General features: G+C 42.6%; 1 protein-coding gene across 2 annotated transcripts in view; it reads right to left on the reverse strand.

The window, feature by feature from the left end:
- The window catches only part of INO80 (INO80 complex ATPase subunit), a 140,899-nt gene that overhangs the window by 47,465 nt on the left and 79,133 nt on the right, over positions 1-14,301 (reverse strand). For both annotated transcript variants that reach the window (XM_028850755.2, XM_015141961.3), the window contains exon 25: positions 2,463-2,603. In XM_028850755.2, coding sequence (XP_028706588.1) covers positions 2,463-2,603 — 141 coding nt within the window. The remainder of the gene's footprint in view (positions 1-2,462; positions 2,604-14,301) is intronic.

The following is a 14,301-nucleotide window of genomic DNA, read 5'->3' on the forward strand; positions in this document are numbered from 1 at the left end:
CTTGCCAACACATGTTCACAGTAATTAAGAGTTTTCCTCAAGCTACATTTACTTTTCTTGAGAGAAACAGCAGCAGCAGGCATGGTAGCTGGGATTTCTGGCTCCTCTAAAAACAATACTGAAGTAGTACAGATGGGACATGCATGTGTGAGAGAGTGGGGCTGTTCTTGAGAGTGGTGGGCTATAGATATTTGGGGAAATTCAACTGGTAACAAATGAAGAACTTTCAGGTAAACAAATAAATACAATTACAGGCCAAGATAGTTCATCTTTATTGGCTCCTTACACACTGGAAACAGGCTGGGCGCAGTGGCTCAGGCCTGTAATCCTAGCACTTTGGGAGGCTTAGGCAGGGGGATCACATGAGGTCAGGAGTTTGAGCTCAGCCTGGCCAACAAGGTGAAACCCTGTCTCTATTAAAAGTACAAAAATTAGCTGGGTATGATGGCATGCGCCTGTAATTCCAGCTACTTGGGGGGCTGAGGCACGAGAATTGCTTGAACCTCGGAGGCGAAGGCTGCATTCAACCAAAATTGTGTCACTGCACTCCAGCCAGGGTGACAGAGTAAGGCTCCATCTCAAAAAACCAACAAAAAACCAACAACCAAAAAACAAAAAACAAAACACTGGGAACAGGAGAAGTTAAAAAAGACTTGATGTGCCTCTCTCAGAAATCTAAACTTCCTCTTATTAGGTCTCTTGGTATATACACCTATCATACTAAGAGAACAAGACCAACCATACAACCATGAAAGACCGAAGACTGCCTTCTATGGAAGCACTTGGCTTTAAATGCTTCCTAGAAAAAGTGCATTTCCCTGCATCAACTTAAGCTTCTAAGACCAAGAATACTTTGGAAGAACATGTTGGGTATGTACAAAACCCAAATGCTTTCTGGATAACCAGTATAAACCAAACAAAGTTGATCGTGACAAGGGTTATTAAACTCATATAGCACAGGAGCAGCAGAGAGAAATCTAGGCAGGCAGGAGTCAACAGGATTCATCTTTCTAGGGGTCCCCTGGCAGATTCTGTCTTTTGATAAACTAAATAAAGAACGCAAGCTGATAAAAAATAATGGTAGAAAAATATTAACAAGGAAGATAGAAAAGGCTCCTTCTTCTTTGAATAGAACTGTGAAAACAGGCCGGGCACGGTGGCTCACACCTGTGATCCCAGTACTTTGGGAGGTCAAGGCAGGCAGATCGCTTAAACTCAGGAGTTCGAGAACAGCCTGGGCGACATGACAAAACCTCTTCTTTACGAAAGATTTTAAAAGTAGCCAGGAGTGGTGGTGTGCACCTGTAGTCCCAGCTACTTGGGAGGCTGAGGTGGGAGGATCACTTGAGCCCAGGAGGTCGAGGTTGCAATGAGCTGAATCATGCCACTTCACTCTAGGCTGGGTGACACAGTGTGACCCTGCCTCAAAAACATTAAAAAAAAAAACAAAAAAAAAAACTGTAAAAACAGTACACTTGTTAAGATGAGTGGATAAACAAGAGAAAAACATAGAAGGGTAAGAAATGTCAACCTCTTAGCGCTTCCTGGCTAACTGAAAGTTGCCTCTTGGAGCAAAAAGAAACAAACCGGGAAGACAGAAATTCATTCTTGGCTCTAACCACAGAACGTGGCCACAGTTGGATTATTTCCCTTCTTCGTAGATCTTTCGTCTGGCTCTGATCAACAGGGATAAAAAAGAGGATGGAAGATGTAGGCAAAGTAAACAACCCCAATGTGCCAATTAAAGCCTTTGCAGCAATGCGTGTCAGCAACGTTAAGAGTGCTCTATTTTGATAAACAGGGTATTAGGAAGGATGCAGACAACTGCTCAAAGTTGAAACCACAATAGAAACTAACCCTAATCTGCAAATAACAGTGGATAAAAGGTGAATAGCAAAGAAGATACAACAGTCACTTTTCAGATGGAACAGACATGTGAATGATAGTCCAAGCGAGGCTGCTTCGGAAAGCAAGAAAACACAACACTGAGAAGGTTCTTGACGCTGAAGTGTTATGTTTCCTTTTGTTATTTGGAGACTGTACTGAGGTGATATGATCAGATCAAATCTCCCCCCATCCTTACCAATCTGACCCCCTCCCATGAAAACCCTCAAAAACCTCAACACAGGTGACAAATGGCTCCCTCGCCCCTGACCCTGCTGTTGCGTGATATATATTCTACCTGACAGATGGCTTATTCCCACCATAGTTTAGAGCCCCTGACTAAATAAAAAGAAGCTATCTACCATAAACTACTCTTAAATCAACAAATGAAAGTGAGTATAAGTGTTGTCTGGGGAAAGCCAGAACCACAAATGCCCACCTTTTAAAATACTAGAATTTATATGTTTCTTAAAGTCCAAATAGTTTAAAACAATTCTTTTTAAGAAATAAATCCCTTAAAAACTGGTTTATTTCTCCTATTACCATCTATTTAATCTCTTCCCTCCTGGAGCACTTACTCGTGGACTGGCCACACACAAAAAAGATGGCAGCTCAGTGAGCAGGCAGCGACGCAGAGAGGAAGTAGCTGATCTCCGCTGATGGACGACCTGGTCTGAGTAGCCACTCACTGCTTTACAGTGGCTGCTGAAAACAAGAGACTGCAAAATAAAAATGCAAATGAGTGCCAATTATAATTATGTTTAATGCAAGCAAAATGAAAAAAAAGTCACATATTAAACATCTAACTTTAAGAGCTTTCTTCCCTGAAATACTATTAATTCTAATAAACAACCACTAATTAGATCCAAGTATATAATACAGTTGAAGCCTATGTTAATTTCAAAATGTGGTTTTATTAATACACCTTAAACAACTGTCATTTATAAGTCTACCTTTTTCTGGAAGAGATATTGTTAATCAAAAACAGGCACAGCAAAACTTCATTAGACAGAACACTTGTATGGGAATGTCAGGGGAAGTTTGGTTCATCTGTTGTACTGTGGATGCAAACTCATGTCTTGTGTTGAAAACAATGATGACCAACACAATTTCCTTCTAAATTTTTCTCTTTTTTTTTTTTTTTTTTGAGACAGAGTCTTGCTCTGTCACTCAGGCTGGAGCACAGTGGCATGATCTCAGCTCACTGCAACCTCCACCTCCCAGCTTCAAGCTATTCTCAAGCCTCAGCCTCCCAAGTAGCTGGGACTACAGGCATTCATCACCACACCTGGCAAATTTTTGCATTTTGGGTACAGACGGGGTTTCACCATGTTGGCCAGGCTGGTCTTGAACTCCTGACCTCGGGTGATCCACCCTCCTCGGCCTCCCAAAGTGCTGGGATTATAGGCGTGAGCCACTGCACCTGGCAATTTCCTTCTAAATTTTTCTTTAAGGCAGTTTAGCATCATTTGTTTTCTTATTAATTTATTCAGAGTAATCAATACAAGTGGTCAATGACAGGAAATCGTATCTCTTTAGTGCCTCTGACAACCATTTAAAATATATTTATTGTCAACTTATGTTGCTCTATCAAAAATGTATTTTAGGCCAGGATCCCCTTTAGGTGGATCACCTGAGGTTAGGAGTTTGAGACTAGCCTGGCCAACATGGTGAAACCCTATCTCTACTAAAAATACAGAAATTAGCCAGCGTGGTGGCAGGTGCCTATAATCCCAGCTACTCAGGAGGCTGAGGCAGAACTGTTTGAACCCAGGAGGCGGAGGCTGCAGTGAGCCGAGATCATGCCATTGCACTCCAGCTGGGTGAAAGAGTGAAATCCCGTCTCAAAAAAAAAAAAAAAAGGATTTTAACAGACTTCATAACTCATGTTAAAGCGTCAGGTTACAGCTAGTCATATGAAAGATTTTATGTATGAAATGTTCACATACAAATAAGTCCTCAGTGGGACATGGTGTTCTATATCAGAGATGCAGAAGTTCCTTCTTCAGTATGTTATACATTTTATCTTTGGATCTGCATTCTTATTTGTTTTACTGATATCTCAGTAAGGCAGGTTGATGACCAAAATAACCATGTAGATGAAGATAACATACAAGGCAGTCTAATTTATACATTGTTATAAGGTCAAGAATACAAATTCCAAGATCAGAACAGCAACCTGGATCCTCCGTAAGAGAATAGTTATAATACCAGTACCAAATCACTCTGAGGACAATATGTTCAGCTCATATCCTCCACTTATACAGCTTTATTTTCCACAGGGCTTAAATCTCTGTAAGGAAATCTCTTAAGGCTCACAGTTTGAAAGGAGTGATCTCAAGTTGTCTAGTATGACATATGCATTGTTACCTGTTTCCATGAACCAATCAGCATCTTCTAAATAACTGTCACAAACAATTTGAAGACTATAGCTATTTTCCAGGATAGCTTGGCTGTCTTTAGGTGGTTTCTAACTACAGACTACAGAAGTGGCCGGGCGCGGTGGCTCAAGCCTGTAATCCCGGCACTTTGGGAGGCCGAGACGGGTGAATCACGAGGTCAGGAGATCGAGACCGTCCCTGGTTAACATGGTGAAACCCCGTCTCTACTAAAAATACAAAAAACTAGCCGGGCGTGGTGGCGGGCGCCTGTAGTCCCAGCTACTCGGGAGGCTGAGGCAGGAGAATGGCGTGAACCCAGGAGGTGGAGCTTGCAGTGAGCCGAGATCGCGCCACTGCACCCCAGCCTGGGCAACACAGCGAGACTCCGTCTCAAAAAAAACAAAAAAACAAAAAAACAAAAACAGACTACAGAAGTGTTTATAACATTTGACATACTGCTAGGCCCATGTAGCTATGATATGTTTGGCCTTTTCTCTAAATGTTGAGGTCCCTGTCATTACCCAAAGAAGAATTTTAACCTTCTGACAGTCTTTTAATAACATCTATGTTCCCATCTTGATTTTGGGTAGCATCTCCATTGAAGTTCATTATCTCTCTACATGGTTATGCCCATTATCACCTGAATGTCTAACATGAGGATCATTACAAAGATTAGTAGGCTAGGTGTCAGACTGTTCTTCTAATATTGAATAACTAGGAGGAAAAAGGTAAAAAGATGTAGCCATGTGTTTTGTTTGTTTCCTGAAAGTGACATCAGCAATAGCCCATCTTGCTCCCTCATTAGGTTGGAGAGATGGCAAGTCTAGCAACTTGCTCATTACGGCCAGCTAAGTAGTAGTCCAGGGCTGCCAGTTGGGACATCCACTGTCAATCAGACCATTCCTGGGCAGATGGCTGAGGTAGCAGCAGTAGCTGACCTAAAGACTTCTGAATTCTTACTAACTTCTGCAGACCAGCAACTAAATAATGTCTCTGTCAGGGATCACATGAAATCATCTTCATTTTGAGTACTCTAAAATGGCAAAATTCAACAGAAACCTGTTTCTTACTTTGTTCCAATAATATAAAGGTAGAAAATAAAAGAATGAACATTTCCTCCAATTATCTTCTCTTCAGCACTGTAGTTATTAGTAAGAAAAGAATATAGGCCGGGCGCGGTGGCTCAAGCCTGTAATCCCAGCACTTTGGGAGGCCGAGACGGACGGATCACAAGGTCAGGAGATCGAGACCATCCTGGCTAACCCGGTGAAACCCCGTCTCTACTAAAAAATACAAAAAACTAGCCGGGCGAGGTGGCGGGCGCCTGTAGTCCCAGCTACTGGGGAGGCTGAGGCAGGAGAATGGCGTAAACCCGGGAGGCGGAGCTTGCAGTGAGCTGAGATCCGGCCACTGCACTCCAGCCTGGGCGACAGAGCGAGACTCCGTCTCAAAAAAAAAAAATAAAAATAAAAAAATAAAAAAAAAAAAAAGAAAGAAAAGAATACAACTCACCACAGGGAGTTCTTTTAACAAAGCACATTATTTGTTATCACCTTTCTGGAAAAAGTCTGACTAGCAACATTCTATTCCCAAGGGTGGTCATTCCCAAATTAGAACACATTCATTTATTTTTATTTTTGGGACAGAGCCTCTCTCTGTCAACCAGGCTGGAATGCAGTGGCACGATCTCAGCTCACTGCAACCTCCGCCTTCCCAGGTTCAAGCAATCTCCTACCTCAGCCTCCTGAGTAGCTGGGCCTACAGGTGTGCACCACCATGCCTTTAATTTTTGTATTCTTAGTAGCGATGGGGTTTCGCCATGTTGGTCAGGCTGGTCTCAAACTCCTGGCCACAAGTGATCCCCTCTCCTCAGCCTCCCAAAGTGCTGGGATTATAGGCATGAGCCACCATGCCCGGCCAACATTCACTTATTTTATTTCATTTTTTTTGGGGACTGAGTCTCGCTCTGTAGCCCAGAATGGAGTGCAGTGGCGTGATCTTATCTCACTGCAACCTCCGCCTCCACGGTTCAAGTAATTCTCCTGCCTTAGCCTACTGAGTAGCTGGGATTACAGGTGTGTGCCACCACACCTGGCTAATTTTTGTATTTTTAGTAGAGACAGGGTTTCACCATGTTGGCCAAGATGGTCTCAAACTCCTGACCTCATGATCTGTCCACCTTGGCCTCTCAAAGTGCTGGAATTACAGGCGTGAGCCACTGCACCCGGCTCATTCACTTATTTTTTATGAGCTGGGTTAAAACAGTATTCTCATTGAAGTTGCTAAGTCAAGGTGATGTATAGTTTTCTGATTCCAGGTTTTAAAAAGTAGTAACAATGTTCAAAATGCTCAACATATAGCCTCAGCTTTAGAGAAACCCTGACTACTCCTAGAATGTTTTACCCAATATATACTTTTCTAGATTCTTTTCTCTTAACATTAGTTCCATCAAATCTGGTTTAGTATATGTGAACCTTGGTACCAACACACTATCCAATTTCCCTTCACGTAGCAACATGAACTGCTAGACATTGCTAGATAATGAAAAATGTATGCCTGACATGGAAGAATACAAAGAATACCTTAAGCAATATTGTGGATGGAAAAGAAAGTTTGTCCATTACTTCTTTAATCTAACTTAGCCATGAAAGAAAGAAGAAAAGACATAGAGAAGGGAAGAGGGAGAAAGAAAGAAGGAAAGGAGGGGAAGGAAAAGAAAGAGGGAAGGAGGGAGGGAAGGAGAGAGGGAGGGGAGGAAGGAGAAGGAAGGAAGGGGAAGGAAGGACGGAAGAAGGGAGGGAGGGAGGAAGAATGCCATACTATGGGGAATCTGACTTGGTTTTCACATGGTCACAGCTCTTGCTATTCTTTTGTCCCTTTCTCATGCTCTTGAATGTCTCATTACCCTGGAAGCACTGGCAGCTGTGTGCGTCTTGCCGCCAAGACTATAATATGCACACAGTAGTGAAGTTAGGCTTTTCTAAAGACTCTTTTCGCACCACACAAAAGTCTCAAGTGAAAATAAGCAGGCCAGGATGACAGGCTCCACAGCTGCACACTCCTTGCCACAGCACAGCACAGAAAACACACAGATGTTTTTCCCTCAGACCTAGACTTACTCATTTAATAAAAGGCCATGCTTTGTGCTACATGTTTTGTTTAAAATTAAAAATGCTTATGTTAAAAATTTAGGTCTCCATTACTCAAAATTAGCTTTCTACATCTTTTCTTAAAGAACATGTCAAATTTAGATACAGAGGAAAAAGTTTCACTTTAAATGAAATAGTAGTGTCGATAAATCAGCTCTTAGATTACACTGATTCTACTTTCATGGATACTTTAAGCATCCAAACAAAAAGGGGGAAAATTAATGCAGACAAACACAATAGTTTCCCAGAGTTTTCCATAAGGGGCATCTGTAGCACTTACGATCTTAGGAAATGATGATAGATACAGATACTATAGCTGAAAATTAACATTTAGTGGAAGAGTTTTTGAAAACTTCCTGTTTGGGTGAATCTTCATCAATAGCCTGTCAAAAAAACTCTAAGGATTTAATACAGAATAGTGTTTAAAACTTAACACATGCCACTCTTTTCAAAACAACTCTATATTTAGAACCTTTGTGTATTTTAAATTGCAAAATCTGAAATGTCCCCAATTTTTATAAGTCGCTTGACTCACTAGAGCTGTAGAGTATACAAAACGTTCAACCGGGCGTAGTGGCTCATGCCTGTAATCCCAGCACTCGGTGGCCGAGGAGGGCGGATCACGAGGTCAGGAGTTTGAGACCAGCCTGGCCAACATAATGAAACTCCGTCTCTACTAAAAATACAAAAATTAGCCAGGTGTGGAGGCATGTGTCTATAGTTCCAGTTACTCAGGAGGCTGAGGCGGAAGAATCGCTTGAACCCGGGAGGCGGAGGTTGCAGTGAGCCGAGATCATGCCATTGCACTCCAGCCTGGTTGACAGAGACTCTGTCTCAAAAAAAAAAAAAAAAAAAAAAAAAAGTTCAACACATACTATGCATAAGTAGACCATTACCATGACAACAGTTTCAATGAGACAGACAGGAGACAGAATCAATACTGGTACTGTACTCTGTGTCTGCCAACCATCATTTTTAATTTTTAACATGACATTTAATTGGAATAGACTCAAATCTGTTCTACCCTAAGAAAGATAACTAAATGGTATATTTATGACAGCCTCTCTTTTTTGTCTTTATTCTTCTAAGCAAAGTAAGATTTTCTTTTCTATCTCTGCTGCCTGAATAAGATTTTTTTTTTTTTTTGAGACACGATCTCGTTACCCAGGCTGGGGTGCAGTGGTGTGATCATAGCTCACTGTAATCTCAAATTCCTGGACTCAAGTGATCCTCCCACCTCAGCTTCCTTGAGTAGAGAGACAGAGTGAGACACTGTCTCAAAACAAACAAACAAACAAACAAAATCACACTCTTTACTGCAAAACAGTGTAAGAAAATAACTCTGGCCAAGGTACCATAGTGCAGGGAAGGTGTGTGAAAGTTTTGACCCAAATCTATTCCTTCTTGAAATTCTTAACAGCAAAGCAGGGTAGAACACAAGAAAATTAAGTAGAATACAGGGAGCCATGCTAGTTTTTGTTCTACAAACGTAAGAGAAGAAAGTATCTGAAAAGCATTCACATCAATTAAGAGATTTTTAAAAAAACCCAAAACTTTATCCAAAACATCCCTAAGTATCAACTGATCTGTGTCTGTAGCCTAGTTCTTAGTTTCTTGATATTTATGTATCATCCTGAAGCTAATAATACAAAAATGGTACTTCTTTGGATTCTGTAACAAAAAAAATTCATATTTTGTCTTTACCGTAGGGTGGGTGAGGGCAAGGGTTTTAGAGGCACATTATGGGGTTGGGGGAGGTGGGGAGAGGAGAGTTTCTCGCTGTTTGGATTCATTCCTTTCCCTGGGGAGTAAGAGAAGAAGGGAAGGACTGGGTTAGACTGCTGAATATGGCTCAGGTAGTATGTGACCTCACACAGCTTAGTAAGACCAATATGATAACATGTAGCTAAGTGAACACTCATCTGTCTCCACCAGAGGAGAAAAACAAAGCCTTTACCTTGATCTGATGACAGGAAGCTGTATTTAGGAGACAGGCTACAGGAACAGTATATCTCTCTTTATAAAACAAATAAAGGCATAGAAGGAAACAGAATGAAAAATTGTCTGCCTTAAGAGACAAAGCTAAAAATGGGGAAATTAATTCAAAACTAGCGTGTTAGCTCCAAAGGAGCTTTAGTCTAAAATATTATTTGAATTTCGTAAGAGAAAGAATGATGAGACCCCTTCCAACTTTTACATTTCCCCATGTCTCTTCTCAGGTCTGTTGGCTGAAGAATAACCCCAAACTTTTTTTTTTTTTTTGAGACGGAGTCTCGCTCTGTCACCTAGGCTGGAGTGCAGTGGCCGGATCTCAGCTCACTGCAAGCTCCGCCCCCCGGGTTCACGCCATTCTCCTGCCTCAGCCTCCCGAGTAGCTGGGACTATAGGCGCCCACCACCTCGCCCGGCTAGTTTTTTGTATTTTTTAGTAGAGACGGGGTTTCACCGTGTTAGCCAGGATGCTCTCGATCTCCTGACCTCGTGATCCGCCCGTCTCGGCCTCCCAAAGTGCTGGGATTACAGGCGTGAGCCACCGCGCCCGGCCAACCCCAAACTTTTTAAGACTGATCTGGAACATGGAATTTGGGCTCAACTTGCATATTCTTCCATTAAAACCTTGAAACATAATTTGTCTTCATTGGAGAATGGCTTCTCTTCTGCGTTATGTTTCCAAATAATTAAAGTTACATAATCAGAACTAATGTGGCAAATTAAATGAAAATACAGAGTTTGCAATGAAAAGAAAAAAAAATGCTCACAAGGAGTTAGAGTTTATGAGTAAAGAATCCCTGCTGAAAATAAAACCTCGTTATTATACTATAGTTACTATTTTTCCCAGCTAACGTTTGCTGTGAAGAAACACGGGTAACAGAGCACAAAGAGAGAGTCCAAAATCCTTTCTAGTTGAAAAACTGGTTGAGAACTAGTACTACAGTCAGAACCCATCTACAGTCTAAGCCAGAATCTCAGAACAGGAAATCCAAAAGAAATTTCATAATGAAATATCTGATACAATGGGATTAGCCTGGAAATAAGGGGCTGTGGTAGTTTTATATGGCCACAAATTCCTTGGCCAGGTGCGATGGCTCACACCTAATCCCAGCACTCTGGGAGGCTGAGGCAGGGGAATCCCTTGAGACCAAAATCCAAAAATTAATTGGGTGTGGTGGCATGTGCCTGTAGTCCTAGCTACTTGAGAGGCTGAGGTGGGAGGATTGCTCGAGCCCTGAAGGTGGAGATTGCAGTGAGCCATGACTATACCACTACGCTCTTTCCTGGGTGACAAAGCAAGACTATATCTCTTTAAAAAAAAAAAAAAAAAAAAAAAAAGGCCGGGCGCGGTGGCTCATGCCTGTAATCCCAACACTCTGAGAGGCCGAGGCAGGTGGATCACGAGGTCAGGAGCTAAGACCATCCTGATTAACACGACGAAACCCCGTCTCTACTAAAAATACAAAAAATAAGATGGGCATGGTGGCGGGTACCTGTAGTCCTAGCTACTCAGGAGGCTGAGGTAGGAGAATGGCATGAACCCGGGAGGCGGAGGTTGCAGGGAGCCGAGATCGCACCATGGTGCGATCCAGCCTGGCAACAGAGTGCAACTCTCTCTCAAAAAAAAAAAAAAGAACCACCTAGCTAAGCTGCTCCAAAGTTCCCAGCCAATGGAAACAGTGTGAGATATCAAGTGTTTATTGTTTTAATCTCTAGGTTTTAAGATAATATGTTATATATAAGTACTACTACAGGGGCTAAAATCCATAGTTGAGCTCATTAGCAACCTCTATTGCAAGTTTCTATAGATTCACTTCTCTCTGGTGTTCCTTACTACCCAAAGAATGTCACCTCTAGTTCTCAGATCAAATGCAGGGCAAAAATAACTAAGTGCAATAAGATCAATGAATGATCAGATTACCTATCCTGCCCACTTTCCCTAAACCCCTAGGAGAAGTTAGTGCTCTTCACAAAATTCTATTTAAAATATTAAGAGTAAAATTGTACTTGTAATTTTAGGCTAGAAGACATTCCCTCAGATTAATACATACCATGTTCCAAAGATTAGTACCAATGCACCAATATTGGTATTAATATTAATATTGGTTCATTAACATAATGTGCCATTATTCACTAGGTCATTCAGCAAACACTTATTCAACCTTAAAAGTGCCCAAAATAACCAGACCACAAAGGCAAGATGAATTATATAAAATGTCCAAACATTTAAATTGATTTTAGCCAGGCATGGTGGCTCACGACTGTAGTCCCAGAACTTTGGGAGGCTGAGGCAGGCAGGTTACTTTAGGTCAGGAGTTTGAGATCAGTCTAGCCCACATGGCAAAACCCCACCTCTCTACTAAAAATACAAAAATTAGCCAGGTGTGGTGGCAGGAGCCTGTAATCCCAGCTACTCGGGAGGCTGAGGCAAGAGAATCCCTTAAACCTGGGAGGTGGAGGTTGCAGTGAGCTGAGGTCACTCCGCTGCACTCCAGCCTGGGTGACAGAGCAAGACTGTCTCAAAAAAAAAAAACAAACCTAAAAATAGATTGATTTCTACCTTGAAGAAAAAAGAACAAAAAAGAGAGAGAAAGAGAACCACTTAATAGGACTTTTTTTTTTTTTTTTTTTTTTTTTTTTTTAATGTTAAGCTTAAGGCCGGGAACGGTGGCTCAAGCCTATAATCCCAGCACTCTGGGAAGCTCAGGTGGGCGAAACTGCCTGAGGTCAGGAGTTCGAGACCAGCCTGGCTAACATGGTGAAACCCCATCTCTACTAAAAATACAAAAATTAGCTGGGCGTGGTGGCACATGTCTGTAGTCTCAACTACTTGGGAGGCTGAGGCAGGAGAATAGTTTGAACCCAGGAGGCAGAGGTTGCAGTGAGCCAATATTGTGCCACCGCACTCCAGCCTGGGCAACGGAGCAAGACTCCATCTCAAAAAAATAAAATAAAATAAAATAAAATAAAATAAAATAATGTTAAGCTTAGTGTTAGTTGTTCTGGACATTGTAAAACACTCTTTGTGGCAGAGAAGTATCTTTCTGTTAATCATACAGCCTGCCAGTATTCACAAGAGTTTTTCATCCTATTAAAAAGTATAGTTGGGCCAGGTGCGGTGGCTCACGCCTATAATCCCAGTACTTTGCAAGGCCGAGGCGAGAGGATCACTCGAGACCAGGAGTTCAAGACCAGCCTGGCCCACGTGGCAAAACCTCCCTTCTACTAAAAATACAAAAAATAGCCCGGACTGGTGGTGCACGCCTGTAGTCCCAGCTACTTGGGAGGCCGAGGCAGGAGAATCACTTGTACCTAGGAGGCAGAGGATGCAGTAAGCCAAGGTTGTGCCACTGTACTCTAGCCTGGGTGACAGAGTAAGACTCCGTCTCAAAAAAAAAAGTATAGTTAACCTACTTGTGCACCCCCACAAAATGTCTCTGTTGGACGTTCAATTGCCCTCTTTACTGTCTTCCTCTTCCCTTTTTTTTTTTTTTTTTTTTTTGGCGATGGAGTCTTGCTTTGTTGCCCAGGCTGGAATGCAGTGGCATGATCTCAGCTCACCGCAAACTTTGTCTCCCGTTTTCAAGTGATTCTCCTGTAGCTGGGATTACAGGTACAGGCCACTACGCCTGGCTAGTTTTTTTTATATTTAGTAGACAGGGTTTCGCCATGTTTGCCAGGCTGGTCTCCAACTCCTGACCTCAGGTGATCCGCCCACCTCGGCCTCTCAAAGTGCTGGGATTACAGGCGTGAGCTACTGCACCCGACCTCTTCTTTCCTTTTCATTGTGAAATCTGCAAGGCTCTTTTCTCTTAAAAAAAAAAAAAAAAAAAAGTAGCCGGGCGCGGTGGCTCAAGCCTGTAATCCCAGCACTTTGGGAGGCTGAGACGGGCGGATCACAAGGTCAGGAGATCGAGACCATCCTGGCGAACCCGGTGAAACCCCATCTCTACTAAAAAATACAAAAAACTAGCCGGGCGAGGTGGCGGGCGCCTGTAGTCCCAGCTACTCGGGAGGCTGAGGCAGGAGAATGGCGTGAACCCGGGAGGCGGAGCTTGCAGTGAGCTGAGATCCGGCCACTGCACTCCAGCCTGGGTGACAGAGCAAGACCCCGTCTCAAAAAAAAAAAAAAAAAAAAAAGTCAACTTTCACTTAAACCAAACTCCCCTCCTGAAATACCTTACTTTTTCTTTTTAACTGTCACGCTTCAATACTCATTATCTACCCCTCCTAACCAGGATCTTTCTCCCTATAAATCCTTACAACTGGGGTTCTGCCTTCTCTTTTCTATCTGTACTCACAAAGAGTTCTTAATCTCACTCTTTCATTTTTGCTTTAAACTTGATATGGAACTTAAGATTCCCTCTGGATCCTCTCTTGAACTCTGGCTTTTCGAAGTAATTTTCCCATCTCCAGTGCCCATCCATATCCAAACCGATCAAAGTCCCTTGATCCCTTTTCTATAATCTTTTTTTTTTTTTTTTTTTTTTTTTTTTTTTTTGAGACTGAGTCTGGCTCTGTCGCCCAGGCTGGAGTGCAGTGGCCGGATCTCAGCTCACTGCAAGCTCCGCCTCCCGGGTTTACGCCATTCTCCTGCCTCAGCCTCCCGAGTAGCTGGGACCACAGGCGCCCGCCACCTCGCCCGGCTAGTTTTTTGTATTTTTTAGTAGAGACGGGGTTTCACCGTGTTAGCCAGGATGGTCTCGATCTCCTGACCTTGTGATCCGCCCGTCTCAGCCTCCCAAAGTGCTGGGATTACAGGCTTGAGCCACCGTGCCCGGCTGCCCTTTTCCATAATCTTTCTGTTACAACCATTGCTATCGGGTCTTTAGTACCTGACACTTCAAACTTTTGCTTAAGATCTTCCTTAACATGGATTGCTGCCTCCATTCTTCC

This window comes from Macaca mulatta, chromosome 7 (genome assembly GCF_049350105.2).
Source record: "Macaca mulatta isolate MMU2019108-1 chromosome 7, T2T-MMU8v2.0, whole genome shotgun sequence".
Classification (NCBI taxonomy): Eukaryota; Metazoa; Chordata; class Mammalia; order Primates; family Cercopithecidae; genus Macaca; species Macaca mulatta.